General features: G+C 36.4%; 2 protein-coding genes across 5 annotated transcripts; one reads left to right on the top strand and one right to left on the bottom strand.

Annotated features, from left to right (window-relative positions):
- Positions 1 to 180: 180 nt before the first annotated feature.
- LOC147547504 (sulfite oxidase-like) lies at positions 181 to 4,272 on the bottom strand. Of its 2 annotated transcripts, none has more exons than XM_086669182.1 (12): positions 3,861 to 4,272; positions 2,769 to 2,884; positions 2,422 to 2,484; positions 2,293 to 2,329; positions 2,111 to 2,192; positions 1,893 to 2,011; positions 1,700 to 1,795; positions 1,401 to 1,511; positions 1,208 to 1,309; positions 948 to 995; positions 607 to 822; positions 181 to 522 (listed from the first exon to the last, which is right to left on the bottom strand). In XM_086669182.1, the coding sequence occupies exons 1-12, from the start codon at positions 3,936 to 3,938 to the stop codon at positions 424 to 426; spliced, it is 1,167 nt and encodes a 388-aa protein (XP_086525308.1). In that variant the 5' UTR covers positions 3,939 to 4,272; the 3' UTR covers positions 181 to 423. The 2 variants fall into 2 exon arrangements, with proteins under 2 accessions (XP_086525308.1, XP_086525309.1); XM_086669183.1 differs by having other exon boundaries at positions 622 to 822; positions 3,861 to 4,040.
- A 1,830-nt stretch (positions 4,273 to 6,102) lies between these two features.
- LOC147547503 (ELMO/CED-12 family protein) lies at positions 6,103 to 14,484 on the top strand. 3 transcript variants are annotated; one of them, XM_086671159.1, is made up of 9 exons: positions 6,103 to 6,565; positions 12,042 to 12,151; positions 12,581 to 12,649; positions 12,805 to 12,920; positions 13,030 to 13,084; positions 13,199 to 13,319; positions 13,517 to 13,564; positions 13,711 to 13,805; positions 14,189 to 14,484. In XM_086671159.1, exons 1-9 carry the CDS (start codon positions 6,388 to 6,390, stop codon positions 14,285 to 14,287), a joined length of 891 nt encoding a protein of 296 aa, XP_086527285.1. In that variant the 5' UTR covers positions 6,103 to 6,387; the 3' UTR covers positions 14,288 to 14,484. The 3 variants fall into 3 exon arrangements, with proteins under 3 accessions (XP_086527285.1, XP_086527286.1, XP_086527287.1); XM_086671160.1 differs by lacking the exon at positions 6,103 to 6,565 and adding an exon at positions 11,650 to 11,842; XM_086671161.1 differs by lacking the exon at positions 6,103 to 6,565 and adding an exon at positions 11,723 to 11,880.
- The last annotated feature ends 934 nt before the right edge of the window (positions 14,485 to 15,418 follow it).

The following is a 15,418-nucleotide window of genomic DNA, read 5'->3' as shown; positions in this document are numbered from 1 at the left end:
CCTTCGGCCAAGGGTCTTTGGCTGTTGAAAAGTTCAAGAGAACAAGTCTACCAAGCTCGAGCGAAAGGACCTATGACCAAGACAGACTGGCCTGTGCTCTGCCTTCCTTGAGCCGTCTTACGGTCTTAGTCAGATTTACCCTACCCGACCTGATTAACACTACTAAACAACACAAATACATGTAGAGAAATTTCACAATTCAAATTGAAAAATAACTTTATTCCCCTGAACTATCTGGGACACACTCTCAGGGCTGTTACACCATATCTATTTTGCGTACTGGAGTCTGAACTTCAGACCCATTTATACAAATTGAGGTTCCGACTACGGATAACAGACTCATTGTTAAGTTTCCATTTTCTTTACTGTTTGGTTGAAGATCTTCGAAGTTCCATGAAGTTGCGGTTCCGACTACGGATTGGGTTATCGAACAAGGACCCGATGCCAAGAAGTATTAAGTATTCCTCTCAAGTTCCATATAACTTCCACATTTTCAGGCTGAACATTTCCAGATATATCAACCTACAAAAAAGCGAAATAAAACTCTTAAAAGTTCCAAAGATCGATAAATCAGAACAATACATTAGAAAAGTAAGAATTCCGTACCGCCTTAGCAACTACCTCAGTATTCTTATCGATTTCTGCTTCCGTTTTGAAAAACACCCATGCCCATTTATCAGAGCAACTATCATCTGCGCTATATGGAACGTCTGGTTTTTGGTATCTTGATGCTTCTGCCCATGTCTTTCCTCCATCGGTCGATACATCTACCCTTTCAATTCCTCGCCCACCTCCAGAAACTGCATAACCGCTAACAGTTATCTGCCAAAAAAAAAAAAATACTTATACGATAAACGTTATCTGCCAAACTAAAATATACGATAACGATATGTATTGGTCATGTAGATATGGAGTAATTGAAAAATCTGCAAGATGAGTTTGCTTACTTTCCTTTCCTTCAACTCATTCATATCCTCAAGTGAACATATAACACTCTGTAAAATACAGAAACGTTTCAGCTAATTCAATACTGAGTCAAATTTCAGAATGTTTGTTTTTGTCTGACTCGTTTAACTGGCTGATTTGAGTTGATTTTGGGTCATTTCAATTAGACGAATGAGATTCAAACTAGACTAATTCAGACACCATCTAGTCAGAGTTACCTGGACCAGGTAAACCAAGAAAGAGGACATCACATTTATCGTACCTGAACGGGAAAATCCATTTGTGGCCTCCTTGTAGACCAATCGATGTTTTCCCAATTAACCGAAGGTGGAAACATCTTATAGTCCTTTTGCATAAAAAACCCCTGTTTCATAACAATAAGTAAACTCAAACTAATTACTTAGAACAGAAACTGACATAATAGATTCAAGAAACTAGGTTTTTCTTTAATCCACCTGACATTCTTCGGCAATTATGTTGATAGAATCTAACCATTTAACAGAGCGAGCGCCAATAACACCAGGGACAACGACTCGTAGTGGATAACCGTGGTCTCTGTTTAGAATCTTTGGCACCATTCACGAACTTCAATTAGAATAGTTCTAGTTATGAGAAATGGAATTCTAACCCATTATTATCCTAAACCAACCGAAAAAACACGACGAGTAAAAGAATGAAACAAAAAGTAACAATGTGTTATATAATGAATATTACCGTTAATAGATGAAAGTATACAAAGGGGTACGTTTCTTACTTCTCCATTCATCTCATATGCGAGCAAAACATCGGCTTGAGGATTCGATGCTTGAATTAGTGGAATTGATGACTTGTAAGGACCTCCATTTTCCTCCTACAAACACCCAAAGTAGAGAGAAAACTAAACCGACGAGTATAGTCCTAAACGAGTTAAGGGGTCGTTCGAAAATTTGCAAAACCAAAGGACTCACCTTACACCTATCAACACTGACAAATTCGACATGTTTTCCTCCGGAAGTGGTGGTTGTTGTCAAATTAGATACGCCCACAAGTTCAAGAACGTCGGATAATTTCGCCCCTCCCCAAACAGCTATCAAGGATGTTCAAAAAGATCAAAATCCCAAACTCACAAAAAATACACTATCGAAAAATCATGGTCAAAGTGTGTAACCAAGTAGTAGAAACGCACCGTTACCGATAGCTGAAACATCCCATCCAACACCTTTCACGGTTTTAGTTTGACTCATTGCCGTTCTTCTGTTACCTGCACACTATTAAATCACATTTCAAAGATCCAGTAGTTTATGGACAGCGGCAGACTCTATTAGATCGTGCCATCTACGTGAAAATGGTGTTTGTGATCCAACTTACTTGCAGAGTTGCAGTGACGTTGTATTTTGGAAGCGATCTGTACAAAATGAAGTACATTTGTTGTTTAGATAAATCTCAAAAAGTCTAGTGTTATAATGGCTAAATATCTTGTTAGAGATGATCACTTGCCTGATATCAGACATAGATAGTGCCCTCGGATTTTCCACCAAACCGTGAACTATAACTTGGTATCTGGTAACAAGAACAACTTAATGTCATTTACTGAGTTTTTATACGCGCAACCTCTAGGTTGCATATATAAGGGTTTAAGTAGAGTTTCTTTTTCTGTCAGATCTGAAATTCAATTGTGGATTATTGAAGTGACTCGATAACAGTTTCAAAATTTCTTTTTTGTCAGAGTTGACTGGTTTGAATGGATGATTTTAGTCGACTATAGTTAAATGATTCAGATTCATACAAGTTTGACTCAGACAATGCAAAAAAGACAAACAAACACCACAAAGATAGAGTTTGACCTTTCAATGTCGTCGATTGTAGGAACTGGTCCATGATTTCTCTTATAGAAAAAATCCACCGGAGTCACATACGAGGAAATTAAAGCCGACCGTGGAGGCTCAGCATTGAATGGCTCCTGTTATTAACCATCACAAACAAGTAACAAAAAATTTGAATACATTTCATTTTCTCATGGAAATGTGAAGGATCGAATCCAATTTGGCCTCCAACTCATGACCAACTCAGAAATTTGGTCTCATATATATTCAAAAGGGAAACGATAGAGTGACTTAGAAATTGGTACTTAGAGGGTGACATATTTCCTCATTTAAATTTAGCAGTCGGTCATTGTCTGTGACATGTAACATTAAATTCGTTGTTTTGATGTTGCCGCCAATACCCACCAACCGTTTACCGACTACTTTTCTGGCAATACTTCCGGCAAGTAAGAAAGAGGGAAGGATAGAGAAGGAAATAAATTTGAACTAAGGGTAAATAAGAAATTTCACAGCTAATTTTGACTGACACGATGGTCTTGGAAGCAAATTGTTATGATGGACGAATACGGGAGGTAAATTTTCTAGTTGGTTACAAACTAGGGTCAAAATGGAATTAACCCAAATGAAAAACCATGGGAGGACATAATTCTCCCAAGGACATAATAAAAGTCTAGAAATGGAAATTAATGTGATACCCAATTTTGAGTCTTTCGTGGACACGTGAATTATCAAACTTGTATAGGTAGTGATTGTTTTTTGTAAGTCAAATATGAAATCTGACTCGAGGTTTGAATTGACTCAACACAGATATCAAATTGTTTCTTGTCATTACCTCGGGAAGTCTAATTCATCAACGACTGATTTAAGTTGATTTTGGATCTATTTGATTCAGACGAATGATATGTTAATTAAGACAATAAGAAAGAAAAATACCACAATTTTTTTTTTAATCCAAGTGAAACGCACACAAGTAACCATAAGATACACACATTTTTAGATAAGAATCACATTAATCCAAACAATGTCTGATAAGAAAAGTAGTAGGATTTTCTATGTTCAAACTTGGAACCTGTGAACAAGGAACAGAGGAATAAGAGATTGTGGGTGGGTTACCTTGGCATTGATTCTCAAGCATGGGTGGCGAGGAGGTTCCTTGGAGTAATTTGAAGGTCCAATTAGTCCTCCAGACATCCTTTTTTCCTAGATAGAAAGAAAGAGAGAGAGAGAGATAAAGGAGAGAAGAGGGAGAGAGAGAAACAGGAGAGAGACAGAGAGAGCTGGTGGCTCTGTGAACATATGAGTTAGTAACCACCAATTGGAAAATACATTGCCACCAACGACAATGATATTGGCCCCCCAACAAAAGCATTTTTCATGTTGGATTTTGCCCCATCTACCAAGAGAGATAGGTACCTCTGCTGGGAATTGAACCTGGACCTCAGGATTTTAGAGTACATCATGTACCACCAATTCTAATTGCCCAGTGAGAATTTTGTAATTTTGGTAACTTGAATGGAGTCTGGACTCCCTTGAGTCAAGTGGATGTCCTCTAAAGGCGTCGTGGTGGCTAAATTCGGGGTGGGGTCGGCCGGTGGGATGAGTTGGATGGGTCAAACCGGGGCGGGTCAGACTGGCCCATCAGACTCAAAATCAAACGCAAACCGAATCCAGGATAAAACCGTGGCTTGGTCTGTCAACTGTAGGAGCTAGACCACCTTAAAATAAGTCGGGTCCAAGTCGATCTCGGGCCGACCGACCTGATAAGCACCACTACAAACACATGGTATCGACATTATTAAATCAGAAGTTTCCACGACCATTTCATCCTACAACGTTAAAAAATTAAAAATTGGAAGTGAAACACTGAATTTGAGAGGGGTGATTAGAGCATATTTTATTAAATAAATTAGTCATATTAAATGCACAAAGAAAGTGTCCTCACTCCTCTGACCTAATTTGTTGCAAAGAATTAAAAAAAAAAACAATACCAACTATAGTGCAATTTCAAAAAAAAAACTATGGTGCAATTTCAAAAATCATGTAAGGAACATTATATTTTGATAAAAAACTTTTGGAACTTTTCAACATAAAACATATCAAATTTATATTATCTGTTTATCTATAAATGATTTTTAATTACAGATTTACAGCTGTGTTTGGTTTGTATTTCTTCTGAGGAAGGTTCCTTGGACCTGTTTCCAAAATTTATAAGTAATTTCAAAGCTTGGATATACTCTTTTGAGGTATATATTTTGGGATAAAAAGATTGGTTAAATATGATCTTCATAAATCATCACAAAATGATTCCCTCTCGTATTGGATTTATACTCTATACCTTTATTATGCTTTATATAAATTTTTTTACGAACGACAATTCAACTAATTAGATGGAAGGTCGTTGAAGCAACTCATTAAGAAACTCCAATTTGCATGGTTGCTAGATTTGCACCATAGAGCTATTTAAAAAATAAAATAAATTATACTTGATTTGTATAACTGAACCACCACAAATGTCGATGGTAAAACACAGAAATGAAAAAAGTAAGTAAAAGATCATTGAAGCAAGCGACCAACATTTTTCATCACGTAATTTGAAAATCCAACAACCCATCTTGAAAGTAAACGAGGCAAACCTGAAACAGTGTAGATGGAAAAAAAACACACTTAAAACTCAAGAGTACTACTTCAATCCAAACATAATAGGAAAAATGTCTATCTACTTATGTCAAACTTGAGTATGTGTCGGGATGGGATCAAGAGAGAGATGATATTTTACTTTCAATCTGTGAGTCCTAATCTGACACATAACTCAGCCAGGATTAGGCTGGGATATGTCCCTGATAGAGTATTATGACTGAACATAATAAAATTAAGAGAAGTTTTACATGCAATGCTCAAACTTGCTAAAGACAATGTATGTTTCACTCAAGACTTGATCAAAACAAATTGACCAAGTATTGCTAGAGGCAATGTCTAAACTTGAGGGTGTTTATCACACACCTCTACTTTTTTTTTTGACAAATGTCCCTGACCACCGACATCCGGCCGTTGAATTTAAACATTTGTTTCCTCTTCCTCCTTTCTCATCTTCTCCTGAACCATAACAGAAAGCAGAAAGAGAGAAAAAAAAGAAAAGAAAGAGAGTCAGAGAGATGAAAGTCGAAGTTATTTTCGCCGGATTTAGTAGTTGTCGGAGTTGATGGTGGTTGGAAGGAAGCAGAAGAAGAAGAAAATAAAAACATTAAAAGTGAGTAGTGTTCGGGAAAAAACACAAAACTTCCTCCACCATTTTTTTTTTTTTTTTTCATATTTTCCCAAACATCAACCATTGTAAAATCTCCTACAACTAATTTTTGGAGGGACACATCATCCTGTTGAGTTAATTTTGAAGGGTATTTAAGTGATTGTGGTTATGTATTTAGACGCCCATGTCTGGATTTTGTTGCCGATACGCAGGGGGTCCACTGCTTCAGTAGCAAGATCGTGAAGACCTGAACTCTCACTATATACTGTAATATACTACCCCACCAAACTAACGCGTCTCTCTACTCTCTCTCTCAGTACTCTTTCTCTCTCTCTCTACTCTTCTCCTACAAACAAACAAACAAGTCGAAATTACTCATTAAGAGGAACGAGATTAATGACGAACTATCTCTCTTACTCAATTGCCATTAAAGAACAGAAGATCACTACTAATTCAACTCCAAATCTTACTACTACTACTCAACCAAGTAAATGCCGTCCAATACGAACTCTCTCTTCTTCTTCTTCTTCTTCCAGTCCTAGATCATGTTCTCACCAACACTCTCTTTCCTCAGGTAATTCATCTTTTCCCATCTAATTTGTTCTCCGTTTTCATTAGCATTTTCTTATGCCAATTGCGATTTGATCCTATAAATTACTTATTTGTCTCGGCGATCTATCTGTTTTTCTTTTGATCAATCTAAGTAATTCGCTATTCACTGATTTTCCGGTAGAAACAATGAGTCTTCAGAATTCTGTTAATTAGCCTCTGTTACTTGATCTATTAGTGGTCTGTTTGGATGGATGATTTTTCATTAGAGATAGATGAAGTTATTGTGTGTGATATAAATTTGTTTGGTAGCACAAAATTGGAAATCCAAACGGAGATTAATAACATTGAAAAATGAAAAATGAGGAAGAGGATGATGAAATGAGCAGCAGACATCATCACACCAAAACCGGCAGGTTTGGTGGAACTAATTATTCAGAGTTTCATCATTTTTATAAAAAAAATGTAGGATATTTAAGAGAGTGTAGATTAGATAGGAATCTCGTTATCTTAGGGGTTTAATACTAGTAAGGGTTATTTCCCAAATGGCCCCCAACTTTGTGACCAGCTTCCTGCCTGGCCCCCTACTTTAGAAATAATTCCCGTATGACCCCCTTTTTGCGTTATCTTTAACATTCCGTTACTCTCTCTCCTCCATCTCATTTTCTCTCTCTGCCACATCATCTTAGCATGACACATCATCATCTTCTCTGTCAGGGTCGCCGGCCGGCGACCTTAAAATTTTTTTATTTGTTTTCTCTCTCTAAAAAAAAAAATTTTTTTTTTTTTTTAAAAATTCTCTCCTCTCTCTCTCTAAACTCCGGCGAAGGGGGTTTCCCTTCGCCGGAGGTGGTGTTGAACAGACCTTCTTCACGAACAGAACTGTTCGTGAACAGACCTTCACGAACAGACCCACCTCCGGCGAAGGGCCTTCCCTTCGCCGGAGTTTTAGAGAAAGAGAGGACAGATTTTTTTTTTTAAAAAAAAATTTTAGAGAGAGGAGAGAGAAAAAAAAAGTTATTTTTTTAATGTTTGAAGGTCGCCGGCCGGAAAACCGGCCGGCCGACGACCTTCACCGGAGAAGATGATGAGGTGGCGTAACAGATGATGTGGGAGAAAGAGAAAATGATATGGAGGAGAGAGAGTAACGGAAAGTTAAAGATAACGGAAAAATGGGACCATACGGGAATTATTGCTAAAGTAGAGGGCCAGGCAGGAAGCTGGTCACAAAGTTGGGGGCCATTTGGGAAATAACCCTACTAATAATAATAAAATGGTTAAACCCCATAGTTTCCCCCTTGTATAAGGATTTTTGAGTCAACAGTCCAAAATCTGGGGGGTAAACCCAAAAAAAATCCACTCTTGCCCAAAAATTAGTTGCAGGTCCAAATGTCAGTTTTTTTTTTATTCCCCTCTTGCCCTTGGACGGGACATGCTGAGGTTTTCCTGAAAAAAAAAATGTCTGGTAAAATAATTTACCAGTACACGAAAAATTCAAAGTTTCAAAATTTTTTGAAAATTTGAAATTTTCAAACGAAATTTCAAATTCCCGCCTAGCAAAACATCTCTTTCCGGTAAATAAAATAATTTCCCGTACACAAAAAATTCCAATTTTAATTTTTTTTTGAAATTTTCAAACGAAATCTTTTTTTCGAAATTTTGAAATTTTCAAACGAAATTTCAAATTCCCGGCCAAATTTTCAAACTTTTTTTGAAAATTTTAAATTCCCGGGCAAATTTTGAATTTTTTTTGAAAATTTTAAATTCCCGCCCAGCAAAAGTGCCTAGTACAGAAAAAAATTTCCAATAAATAAAATTATTTCCCGGTCACAAATTTTTTTTTTCGAAGTTTTGAAATTTTCAAACGAAATTTCAAATTCCCGCCCAAATTTTTTTACGAAATTTCAAATTCCCGCCCAGCAAAAATGTCTAGTACAGAAAAAAATTTCCAGTAAATAAAATAATTTCCCGAAAAAAATTGCGTTTCCCGGAATTTTTCGGTGGATGTTCCGTAATTTTCTGAACAGTACAGATTCTGATGGACGGGTTGTCAGATTTTTTTTCAGAAAAAAAATCGTTTCCCGAGAATTTTCGATGGCAATTTTGTAATTTTCGATGGCATGAACGGTAAATACTTTATTTTCTAAGGGCCCTTTACGTAATTTTGACCCCCAAACTGACACATTGGACCTCCCTTTCATTTTTAGGCAACTTTGGGTGAAATTTTCATTTTGGCCCTCTTTTTGGACCAATGGCCCAACCCCTCCTTGTATAATATACAGTCTATGCGGGTATTATCAACTTCGGGAAATGTCATCCAAGGACAACATGACCCTCATAGAGTCACAGGGATTGACATTTATCTTGTTTGAACAAGATAAATGCTATTTGGTCTGAAAATAGGAGCAGACAACCTCAACTTACAACTGACCAAATAGAAGCTTGAAACAATTTAAAAAAAATAAAAAATGCTAGATAATCCAGCATATTCAATCTACTTGGTTGACAAGTACAACTGAATGTGGAACACATTTTATATACTTTGAATTTCAAAGCCTCAAAGGTACTCCTTCACCTTCTTAAAAATTTAATACAAAACTACACCTCCATCACGATACCTTCCCTCGTCACACTTTTCAATTTGAACGTGTGTTTCTAATTTTTGGTCTATCAATCCACACTAACTCTATTTTAATTAGAGAAAAGTCGAAGTCCATTTCGGGAAGAAATCAAACCTTAACAGGGAAAAATTGAAGAAAAATAGCTCCAATTTTCGTAAGAAGTCACATAGATGCATAAATATATGATCTATGACTTTGCATAGTTAGTAGTTTCAATAGAAATTTTGCCAAGTGTTTTGTTTAGGAAGGTTGTGTTTTTTTTTTGTACGTCTGAATCTGAATTGGCTGAACTGAAATGGCTGAATCTGAATTGACTAAAAAATTTACAAGTTAGATGTTTGTTTCCTAAATCTGAATTTCTAAGTCTGAATAATTTTTTTTACATTTATACCCCCTATTTCATTTAATATCCTTCCCTCTTTTAACCTAATGTCTATGTCCCTAATAAAATGAAAAATAAAACCCTAAACTCTAATCTGTTTCTCCATCACCGTACAGTCTCTCCCTCTCAATATCTCCCTCTCTATAAGCGATGATCTAGCGAAGTCCGGCGAATCTCCGGCGAGAGTTTAGCGTATCTCTTTGTGTTCATCTCTATCTCTAGCGGTGTAGGTGTTCTTTGCCTCTTGTAGGAACTATCTTGGTGGAGAGAGAATGGTGATCTACTATCCTCACATTAAGAGAAACCCTCTCTTTCTCCAACAGATCCACAAAGTGGTTCAATCTCTTTCTCTCTCAGTCCTTCTCTCTCTCTCTCTCTCTGTAACAGATCCAAAAATTAAAACCCTCGCCAGATCCGGCGAGGGTTCAATCTCTTCCTCTCTTTTTAACAGATCTAAAAATTTGTGGTGGTGCGATTTAGTCGTCTGTGGTTTTGGTGGTGGTGGTGGTGGTAGTGGTGGTGGTAGAAGAAGAGAAAGGAAGAAGATGGATATAGTTATGTATTTTAAAGTTTCACAAGGGTATATTTGTATTTTGCATTTTTTCAGATCTTGGGTTCACTTTTCAGACTTGTTTTGAAGTCTGAAATGTTTGGACATTAGTTCAGCTAATTCAGACATGTTATCAATTCAGACGAAAATTTAGATTTTACTAAATACAAAAACAAACATCTTCAGATCTGAAATTTTAAAAAAACAAACAGCACCGAAGTCTTTTTGTTCTTCAGATTAAGAAGGAGTGGGATGGTTATCCCTCTAATATTTCTTTTTCTTGGGAACATTGGTTGGTTTAGTAGTTCAACTTAGAACTATCAATCACCTAACTCCCATAATCTAGTTAAAATTTGTAGATCTAAAGAACTTTTTAAATTAGGGGTAAGAGATAATAGTTGATTTTAGGTGGTGGGTATGATATATTTGTCGGAAGAATCAAGAATCCATGTGAGCCAAATAGTTCCCTATTTTGACCTCAATTCTAACCTCTGATAAAAATCCAAAATTTATCTGCACAAATTTACATAAAAATAGCCTCTTAATTTGTATTACTCTCTGTGTGATATGTTTTTGTGGTCCCCTCTACCTGCCCGACTCTCAGTTGAAGAAGAGAACAAAAACTGGAACTGTCATATTATTTAGGTGAGTCATGAGTGTCCAATTTTGGCCCAGTGAATCAATAGTCAGAGACTTTTTCCCGACCTGAAAGATAAATCTAAAGAATGAGGGCGAATCAATCTTGACCTTTAATTCATGTTAAATTTGTGGTTATCCAATTCAAAACTAATTGAAGACCTAGACCGTATATTTTTAGTTGCTAAATAACTACCCATTATCACGTGTGACACTAGTTCTGATACTATGTTAAGTTTGTGACCATCCAATTCAAATTCAATTGACAATGAGTGAAGAGGACCTAGACCTTATATTCTTGGTTGCTAAATACCCATTTTCTTATGTGTGACTATTCTCACAATTCAGGGTTCTATCCCAAATATACTTAGATTTCCGGTGGCTAGATTATTTTCCTTCCCTAATTTGTTCCTACACGTTAGTGTATCACCAATTATAACCTATCATACCTCAGCAAAAAAAAAAAAATCATAACCTATCATTAATACATAAATTGTTAAAAGCACCCTCCATAAGTCTTAAAGGCGCCTCTCCGAGGACAAATTTTACGTGGAAAATAGATACTTTGGCGATTTTGGAGGAGAGGGTGGGCCGGTGGGGTGGTGGTTGATGGTAATGGTGGTGGAGAAGATGAAAGAGCGACCTGCCCCTGACACTCTTGGGGTCTGGTCATTCACTTCATTTTTTGTTTCAAAATGTGGTGTGAATTTAAGTGGACAACACTCAACCATGTGTGGACTTTGCAAAAAAAAAAAAATACTATGTGTGCCCATAACACTTTCTCCAAGTAATCCATCAATAATTTTTTTCCTTCAAATAGATGATAAAATTTTAGGAAACAATAAATTCTATAGAAAAAATTAAATAATTTTAGCCTTTTGGGTAAGTATATAGCCAGCTATATTTCCTTTGAGATAATTATTCTACTACTATTAGAAAGATAAATATCTTCTTTCAGTTTCTTATACTAATAGAATTATATAGTAATAAATTATGTAAAATAGATCATATTGTGTTTATGATCATTAGCTGAGAAAAAATGGAAATTCAGGCTCAATGAGAAGTCAAAAACATTTTTCATGAAGACCCATTTGCTTTGTTTTCACTTTCTAGGTATGAAATGAAATGCTTCAGAGTACTTCTTACGCGAGGTAGCTATCCTATCAATGTACAGTAATATCATAAAATATATCTCTCTCTATATATATAGAATAAAAGAGTGAAAAAATGAGAGGAAAATATTGAAATGGTTTCTTGGAAGTGTTTGGATGATCAAGAAATGACTAATTAATTGCATTTTTTTTGCTTGTAGATGATGGAAATGGTGGTAGTCCAACATGGATAGGGAAGGGTCTGACTTGTGTTTGTTTCAAAAGAAAAGGAGCTTATGAAAGGATCTGTGTGAATTTGACTCCTTCACAGGTAAAACTACCTACTTTTGAGTTTTGATGTTAGTATTCTGTTTGATTACTAGGAGTATGAATTTATAGTCTGTCTGAAAAAGTGGGCCAAAATCCGGCTGTAATCCAAGGCCGGCCGGCGGGATATGATCCGCTGTTTTTTGTTTTTCTCTTGATTGGTTGCGCAAAATCCGACAGTTCACATCAGATTTCGGACCACTTTTCGGGCACACTAACTGTTGTTTAGTACACTTGGGTCCTAGCAATTATTCATTATAGTGAAGATGGACATTAAAAAAGTTTAGTCTTTTGTTGATAAGAAGAAATTAGGTGGAAATAATGGAAGTTTAGTGTTGCAAATCCAAACTTGAGTGATTTCAATGTAAAATCATATTTCTGCAATGATATTACTTAACTAAGATTTGGGTGTTCGATTTTGAAAAAACGGAAGGTAGATAGACTGCAGAGGTTGAAGCACAGGATGAAGGTTCACTTTGATGCTTCTAGACCTGACCATCAGGTAAATTTAGCTTCATTTGTGAATATGATGATTTTGACTCTAGAACGCGGCCGTCATTTGATACTGACTGAATCATCTGATTTTGATTTCCAAATATTTATATTGCCGTCTTATGGTTTAATTTAAGCAACTGGTTAAAGCCGTTTTCACTTCAGGGAGCATTACGAGCTCTTTGGTCTGCTACATACCCAGGTCAAGAGCTCTGTGGCTTGATATCGGAACAATGGAAAGAAATGGGTTGGCAAGGTAGAGACCCATCTACTGATTTTAGGTATTCCCAATCACAAACTCGATTCTCTTATGGTTATTTTTTCTTCACTGGGAAGAATGTTCGTTAATTTCGTGGACTTGATTACATGTATTTTGTATATGATTACTAGGGGAGCGGGATTCATTTCTTTGGAAAACTTGCTCTTCTTCGCAAAGACATTTTCTGTAAGCTCTTTATCCAATTAGCCAGTTAAGAGCTTATATCTCTGATATTGTTTGCCTATATCTGAGTGGAGACGATACAAGCTTATCGATTCAAAACTTGTTTTCTTCTTGCAGACATCTTTCCAGAGGCTTTTAAATAAACAAGGGGGAAAGCGAGCTACTTGGGAGTATCCATTTGCAGTTGCTGGCGTAAATATTACGTTCATGATCATGCAAATGCTAGATCTAGAATCCTGTAAGCACTAAACAATGAACTTTGGGTTCGTTTACAAAACATTTTTTTCAAGCCTAGTAGCCAAATATTCACACCGGAAATGTCATACAGTTGGTTGACTCCGAAATGCACACACCATATCAATATATCATACGTTCATTCTTGCCTGCAAATTTTGGTATAAATGTAGTTTTGAAGATCTTATTATCTTTTTGCAGCAAAGCCTAGGACGTTCGTGAGATCCGTTTTCATTCAGATGTTGTCAGGTAAGAACCTACCTACCGATTCTCCGAGTAAGTTCACACTTCCTCGTTTAACTAACCGAGTTTTAAAGGAGGATTTAGATTCAGGTGAGGTAAGTGAACTTTGTGGATTTTCCGTAACTAACCTAATCTTTTTTATCATGTTTCAGAGAATGAGTGGGCATTCGATTTGCTCTACTGTGTGGCTTTCGTCATTATGGACAAACTATGGCTGGATAAAAACGCTACATACATGGAATTCAACGTAAGATATATGACTAATATTCACGATCCTTTTGTTTTCGAGTAAACTGAATAGAAAACAAATCGCCACGTGCTTCTCCAATTGGGTGCAAATGATACCCAATGGCTAATCCAAGTTTTGCACTGAACTAATGACTACCTCAGTAATAGTATTGATCATGACTCGGGGTCTGATGAACTCTGAGTCAGACTTCAAAATGTTTGTTTTGTTCTGACTCATGATGTCTGATTAGTCTGAACTCTGAACGACTGATTTGATATGATTATGGGTTCATTTGAGTCAGGATGATTCAAATTCAGACGAGTCAGATTAAGACAATAAGATTAAGAAAAAACACTATTGCTCTTATGTCTCGGAATAAGGTTAATACTACATACTTACAGGATGTTTTGAAATCGACGCGAGCTAAGCTGGAAAGAGAACTTCTATTAGATGATGTCTTACGGATAGAAGACATGCCTTCATACGGCCTTCTTTCTTAGCAGTAATCAACATCGGAATGACAGTAAGATAGCCGAATCGATTAGTATTTTACTTTAGCCTCATGAGGTTTAGATATTTAATTATAATGTGTATAATCTTTCAGTTTTCCCTCTCTCTCAATTGTATTCTGGACCAGGAAAAATGTAAGTTTGACTTATAACTTCGGAATTTGAATTTAATTCTTTGGATTAAGAAATGGGTTAATGCTAAACTAGTCATTAGTCAATTGCCTCTCACAGGAAAAGTTGTATCATTGCTCATGAGATCTTGCCCCATACAAGGAATATGGTGAAAGCTTGAAGTTAATATGCAAAGTTCTCTTTCTTAAAAGATTTTTCTTCTCAATGCATGGATGTCACAACACCCTCAACAAAAAAAAAAATGGATGTCACAACTCTGCAATTTCACAAACCATTATCTACAATGCTACTTGACCCGACAAATATGACTTGACTGAATACTATTGACTCTTGAGTAGCCGAACAACCATGGGTATCGATGCCTGAAATAAGTTTTCTCGATCTTGCTCAAGCAAATAAATGAGCCTTATAAGCCAATTCCCTTTGGAATGGTAAAAATCATTTAAGGTAGAGAGGAAATTTGACTTGAACTCGAAATCTGAGATTGGAATTAGATTTTTCAAATGACGTTTTTTGTTTATGAGGATTGATTTGAACTGATTTTAGTTTTACTTTAGTCAGACGAGTCATTGAACCGTTTTTTCAGTATTTATTTTCTAAAAAATCGACTATGATTTACGTTAGTCACGACAAGGCATTGTACATTATGAAGATGTGATAAACACGGTAACCGCATAAATTAAACTAATAGTAAAAGAAGTCTAAAGTTCAACAACATGAAAGAGACCTGAAATCCGACAAACTTATTACGTTATTTATACCTTTAATAACCCAAATTCTTCACGGTTGGCTAAAAAAAAAGATCGTGCTGACCAGCCTTCCGAGCTGCTAGTGATACTGTCCGCTTTGGCACACCTGGGCCTCACGGTTTTAAAAGACCTCACTAGTCACTAGGGAAGGGTGCTTAACCTGTTAAGAGGAGCACCACACTCGTGTCTCCCACATTAGGGTCGTGGGGGCCTGCGCCCCCACGGCCCCTATGTAGACTCG

The sequence above is a fragment of the Eschscholzia californica genome, unplaced genomic scaffold, assembly GCF_041429995.1.
Source record: "Eschscholzia californica isolate CP2 unplaced genomic scaffold, dmEscCali1.0.p SCAF_3, whole genome shotgun sequence".
Lineage (NCBI taxonomy): Eukaryota > Viridiplantae > Streptophyta > Magnoliopsida > Ranunculales > Papaveraceae > Eschscholzia > Eschscholzia californica.
Note: the sequence above shows the minus strand (reverse complement) of the source record. Positions and strands in the feature narration are given on the sequence as shown.